We start from the raw sequence: 6,798 nt of genomic DNA, 5'->3' as shown, positions 1-6,798 counted from the left end.
CGAGACATATTTTACGAGGAAGGAAGCAATCTACCGTTTACTAGTGTTATACAACATAGGATTAGAACTCAGACAGATTCGCCAATTTATACCAAACTTTATAGGTACCCGGTTGTGCATCGTGCCGAAGTACACAGACAAATAAACGAGATGTTAGTGCAGAAAATAATTGTTCCGAGCAACAGTCCTTATARTTCGCCTCTATGGGTCGTACCAAAGAAARTCGACAACGGTGGCGAGCAAAAGTGGCGAATTGTAATAGACTACAGGAAGCTAAACGAACAGACGATGGACGACAAGTTTCCAATTCCGAATATGCAAGACATATTCGACAAATTGGGAAAGTGTAACTATTTTAGCACAATCGACCTTGCTAAAGGCTTCCACCAGATCGAAGTACATCCAGACGATAGATCCAAGACGGCATTTTCGACAGCAAGTGGCCACTACGAGTTTAATCGTATGCCCTTTGGGCTAAAAACAGCTCCCGCGACTTTCGAAAGACTAATACATAAATCATGTTTTACGAGATTATGTCAATAAAATTTGCGTCGTTTACTTGGACGATACTACTACCTTTACAGAACATATTGACTATATAACGAAAATTTTTAAGAAACTAAGAGAAGCAAATTTGAGAATTCAAGGCGAAAAGTGTCACTTTGCAGCATTTGCAACGACATTTTTAGGCCATGTTGTTTCAGTTGACGGCATCAGACCGGATACAGCGATCGCAGCGATGCCACCACCATCCAACGCGAAAGAAATTAAACAATTCTTGGGTATCACAGGGTATTATCGGAAATTTATACGTGATTATGCAAAGGTTGCCTATCCAATGGTTCGATATTTAAAAAAGGATTGCGTTGTTGACACTAAAGACAGTGAATTTTTAAACTCTTTCGAAACATTGAAGAAGTTACAAGTGAACCAGTTTTACAATCACCGGATTTTAATACAAAATTTACATTAACAACCGATGCATCTCAGTTTGCCATCGGGTCTGTGCTTAGCCAAAGCGGCCATCCAATTTCCTTTGCATCACGTACTTTATCAGACCATGASATACGCTATTCGACTATAGAAAAAGAAATGCTTGCTRTTGTGTGGTCTGTAAAACATTTTCGAACCTATCTATACGGTCGCAAGTTTACAATTCAAGCCGATCACAAACCTTTGACGTGGTTAAACAATCTCAAAGAGCCTAACATGAAGTTACAAAGATGGAAAATTCTTCTTAACGAGTACGATTTTGACATAACCTATATAAAAGGTAAAGACAACACGGTAGCGGATAGCTTAAGCAGATACGTAAAGAATGAGKATTGCAAAACAGCAATAGTATTTAATAACGAAACTATCCAAAACAATAATAGTGAAGAACAATTAGAGACATGGTCCACGGACGGAACGGTTCACAGTGCGCACAAAAATAATTTAAAATACATTTTTTTACAAAATTGTACACAATAAGTGTCAATCACATATTTTTGTAACAGAGAAGTCAAATTTAAAAGAAATAATGCGAAAAGTATTGTTAGAGAATCGATTAATGTGCATTTTTTGTGAGAACGACGAACTTTTTCTTAAATTTCAAAACATTTATACTCAGAATTTTCAAATTCAAAATCTAACATTGTATAGATCAAAGACAAAACTAATGGAAATTACGGACAAAAATGAAATACTAACCATAATAGAAAACGTACACCTTCGTAACAATCACAGAGGCATACAAGAAATATTTCTCGAATTGAAGAATAAAGTTTTTTACCCTAAATTATTTAAAATAATAACMAAAGTCATTAATAATTGTTCAATTTGTAAAATAGCAAAACACGACAGAAATCCAGTTAAACATCCTTATCAAATAACAGAAACTCCAAAGTATTTCAACGACCTAGTCCACATAGATATTTGGTTTCCATACAGAAATRTAAYGTATCYCACAACAATAGATAAATTTTCAAAATACGCAACGTTCCATAAACTTAACGACAGGAACTGGATTGCGATCTTGGCAGCTTTGAAGCAACGTATACAATTTTTRGGCAAAATGCGGAAACTAGTATTTGATAACGAACGCTGTATATTGCACAGCGCAGTAARATTGTTTTTGGAAGAGGAAAACATTGCGACACATGTAACCACCGCATGGCAGAAAACAGGTAACGCTGACATCGAACGTTTACACGGTACTCTAAATGAACATTTAAGAATAATAGAAACATATAAAAGCAATAAGACAGTAGAGTTAAGTGACAAACTTTTCAAAATATTTAACTCGTACAATAACACAATACATTSAACAACAAAAATGCGGCCAATTGATTTTATAATTAAAAATTATGACAAAGAATCGATTCAGAACTTATCTAGAAAATACGAAGAAGAAAAAATTGAAAGAAGCAATCAGCTTAACAAAAAGAGGCACCATGAGTCAACTCAGTTGGATAACGTAGTAGTTAACAGACAAATTGCAAAGAATACACCTATGTAAATACAAAAAATTTGATAAATATGAGCGTCAAGGTAATTATGTAATAGACACATCAAATAAAAGACGAACGAAATATTATAAAACACAATTGAAACGCAAATACAAATTCCAAAATGAATGAAGAGAAAATTTATGACAAATGAAACACAAAAAAAAAAAAAAATGTTTAAAAGTAAATGTATGAATTATAAATCAATTAAAGAATTTTATGTAATATGAATAATTTGCAGAGACGCAAATTTCTTAAGGGTGGAGGTGTTATGTATCCAGATATTCCCCTCACCCTACACACCATATTCCGTACGCTTCCCAACGCTTAATCTCTATTTCTCCTTGTCTCCCATCTCCCATTGCAATAATTATCATCTCGTCCACTTCACTCAATGTAACTAGAATAAGTTAGTTCGATTTTTGAATTGCTGAAATAAAGAACTCGCTTCACATACTTAACTATATTAAAAGCCGATACCCTCAAAAACTAGTCGAAGATATTAGTAAAGAATATGAATAGGAGAACATCTTTAAAAACGAGAGAGCCACACTGATAAGGTCCAATCAGTTTGTTGACGGTGGGCTTTAAGCGGGTAATTGCTATTCGAAATTCTTCATGGTCGGTCAATGGAACGTCTGCTGCATCGTCATCGCTTGGGGGATCGGGTTCGCTTTCTCCTGACGTTGTACTTTCACTGCCATTCATTAGGGTGGAGAAGTGCTCCCTCCATAATTTTGGTATGCTTTGGGCATCGAAAACCTTTGGGGGTTCTACAAGTGTATGCCCTGGTCTTGTAACCTTCTGTTAGCCGCCACATCTTCTTGGTAGAATTTTCGTGCATTACCCTTGTCGGCAAGCTTGTCAAGTTCGTCATACTCACGCATTTCGGCCTCTTTCTTTTTCTGTCTGCAAATGTGCTTCGCTTCCCTCTTCAACTCTCGGTATCGATCCCATCTTGCACGTATTGTGGTCGATCGTAACGTTGCGATATAGGCAGTCTGTTTTCTCTCCACTGCGACACAACACGTGTCGTCGTACCTGTTATTTTGCATTTTCCAATAATCAATGGGTTCAGTTGCAGCTGTACGTAAGGAGCTTGTAATGCCGTCCCACAGTTCCCTTATAACGGTGTATGACAGTACTCGGCGACGGGGTCTTTCTCCCACCACGTATCTTACACCAAATTTGCGCTTCTTTATATGGCCACTGTAGTAAATGCCACAAGGACCTACTCGTCTCAGTCCTTGTCCCGTCCATCGCATTTCTTGGACGGTGGTGATATCAGTCTTTACTCTAACAAGGCCTTACATCAACCAGCTGGGTAGCGGCACCTTCCCAATTAAGGGACCGGACTATCCAGGTGCATGCTCTCCAATCGTATTCAATTCATTTGCCATGGTCGTCGTCAAAAGGGGGAACTCTCATCCAAAGGTTGCTGCTCTTTTTCATTGGGTGCGTTTCTGGCCACTCCCAAGTGAATGGCGTTCAGAAAACTTTCCTCACTTGCGTGAATTTCTACACATGATTCTATATTCTAACTTAATATCGCAGCGCTTAAAGTTCTCTTATTTTTTAAGATGTTATCCTGTTCTTGGAAAAGCAACAACCGGCTAGATATTCACCACGCGCCAAATCTTTGAAAAGATACGGGAAAAGGAAATCGACACACACCAACTCTTCGTCGATTTTGAAGCTGCTTTCCACAGCCAAAAAACTTTAACGCCGCCATGTCTGCATTTGGTATCCCCGCAAAAATAATACGGCTGTGTAAACTGTCTTTGAGCAACACTAAAAGCTCCGTCAGGATCGGGAAGGATCTCTCAGTCATAACTTTGAAGTTGTAAATAATTTCGTCTATCTTGGAACCAGTATAGACACCACCAACAATGTCAGCCTGGAAATCTAACGCAGGATAACTCTTGCCAACAGGTGCTACTTCGGACTGAGTATGAAATTGAGAAGTAAAGTTCTCTCTTGGTGATCAAAAACCAAACTCTGTATAAACTCATTCATTATTCCCGTCTTTCTATATCGTGCAGAGGCTTGGACGATGACAACAACTGATGAGTGGACGTTGTGAGTTTTCGAGAGAAAGGTTCTGCGAAAAATTTATGGTCCTTTGCGCGTTGGCCACGGCGATTATCGCATTCGATGGAACGATGATCTGTATGAGATATATGACGACATTGACATAGTTCAGCTATGCTGGCTAGGTCATGTTGTCCGAATGAACGAAAACAACGAATTAAGAATTAGTTGAAAGTAAGTTTATTATTTTAAATTTTTAAAGTAAGTTTATTTATTTTTAAAGAGTGAGCTAAATCAAATGTTTTGGATTGAGAATTAAAATCGTGGATGGTTCGTTTAACTCAATAATATTAATCCAAGTATTTCCCTACAACTATAGAGTGTAGGTAACTTTTAAACTATTAGTACCGACCAAGATCCTTCATTTGATAGACGAACATCCTTCGACCTTTGGTAGTGCTTACTCATCATCTGCTACATCACCTTTTGCTGCATCTTTTTCCGCCATACCATCAATTTGTGCGGCACCATCTACAGATCTGTCACAAGGATTTCAAATTAGATTTACCAAAGCCTCGAACTCCCTTAGTACGACGAAGAATTCATATGTATTAACTATGGTAGATATAATGCAGGAAATACATATACCGATCCTTTTAGGTACTTCAGTAGGCAAACACCGTTCGACAGACTTACTTTTCCCTGCGGTCCTTGATGTGTTGATTTGCAAATTGTGTTTGGTTGAATGCGCGTAGTGGTTCAGCTGCTGCACTTACTGCTCCAAAACCTTATGAAACTATGAAAAGCACTTTGAATTAGGTATCGTTAGACTTTATGATTTCCATTAATCCCATTTAGCTGAACTAAAAGTAATTAATTAATATCCAATACAGTTAATTGATTCTTAAGACTACTAATAGATTACCCGATCAAAGAGACTGGCTTCTTGAAAATCTTAATATTAAGAAGCCTATAAATATGCAAAAGATTTTATGTTTATGAACGCAGTGCTCTTTAACAGTACGCTTATAAATATGGCTTTCAACATTTTATTGGTATCAATATTTTCTAGTATCATTCCTTTTAATGTCAAGTTTTTCCTTCTGGTTATACCTATAGACAGTAGGACAAACAACTGAGCCTTAAGCTCCAGAAATCGGATTCGGCGCCTTCTCCATGTTCGTCCTTGATCGATGTAAACATATCATTATACTTCCTTTTTGTCTTTAAAGCTTCGTCTTCTTTGCGATATTAGACAATATGTTCCTAAGCACAAGCTTGTAGAGACTTTGCAAGCCTCTGGTTGTGGTCAATACATGTTGCTTTGAATAAAGGCTTTCAGACTCAGTAATATACTAGTATTCAGAACGCACGTCTAATGAACCACAGGCTGATATTTACTCTATTATTGTGTTTGTTAAAAAATTACGGTAGTTTTTTAATTCGCAATTCTTTGTTGTTTTTTACATATATACAAAATTGTATTCACAGTTGGTTTAAAATATGGAGATATTAATATTTGCTAAAAATTGTTTTTTGAACTTTGGTGAAGGTGAATTATGCTATATAAGAATTGAGACTTACACAGAAAATTCAGTAGTTTGGCACATTTCATTTGATTGAGAAGATGAAATTCTTTACGGTATTATTTGTTATCGCTTTCGCGGTTGTCCTGGTTGAAGGTATGTATCGCTAGGTAATCCCTTTGATATCCCTTTTGACTGTTTTGGTATACACAAATTCTAGGTCAACGAGGATTCGGGCGTCGAAGATTTCGTGGATTTGATGGATCTCGTGGACTCCGTGGACTAGGTAATGTTAGAATACTACCATTTGGTGGACGTCTAGGCGGATTTGAACAACCAGGTTTTAGAGGTTTTGGAAGACATGGCGGCTTTGGAGGCTTTGGAGGTTTTGGTGGTGGCGGCTGTCATCGCCGTCATCATCGCTATAATCATCGTCATCACCATTGTCGTTCAACCGCTGCGCCATCAACTTCTGCACCAACAACTGTTGATCCATCAACTGCTGCACCATCGACTGCCGCACCATCAAGTGCCGCACCATCAACTGTTGCACCATCAAGTGCCGCACCATCAAGTGCCGCACCATCAACCGCTGCGCCATCAACTGCTGCACCATCAACTGTTGCACCATCAAGTGCCGCACCATCAAGTGCCGCACCATCAACTGCTGCACCATCAACTGCTGCACCATCAACTGCCGCACCATCAACTGCTGCGCCATCAACTGCTGCACCATCAACTGCTGCACCATC

General features: G+C 38.2%; 1 protein-coding gene across 1 annotated transcript in view; it reads left to right on the top strand.

Annotated features, from left to right (window-relative positions):
* The first annotated feature begins 6,105 nt into the window (after nucleotides 1–6,105).
* Nucleotides 6,106–6,798, top strand: part of LOC108968688 (salivary glue protein Sgs-3-like) — a 969-nt gene continuing 276 nt past the window's right edge. The window contains exons 1-2 of the mRNA XM_018932856.1: nucleotides 6,106–6,202; nucleotides 6,267–6,785. Coding sequence (XP_018788401.1) covers nucleotides 6,148–6,202; nucleotides 6,267–6,785 — 574 coding nt within the window. The 5' untranslated portion in view covers nucleotides 6,106–6,147. The remainder of the gene's footprint in view (nucleotides 6,203–6,266; nucleotides 6,786–6,798) is intronic.

This window comes from Bactrocera latifrons, unplaced genomic scaffold (assembly GCF_001853355.1).
Source record: "Bactrocera latifrons isolate USDA-ARS-PBARC rearing strain unplaced genomic scaffold, ASM185335v1 scaffold_225, whole genome shotgun sequence".
Lineage (NCBI taxonomy): Eukaryota > Metazoa > Arthropoda > Insecta > Diptera > Tephritidae > Bactrocera > Bactrocera latifrons.
Note: the sequence above shows the minus strand (reverse complement) of the source record. Positions and strands in the feature narration are given on the sequence as shown.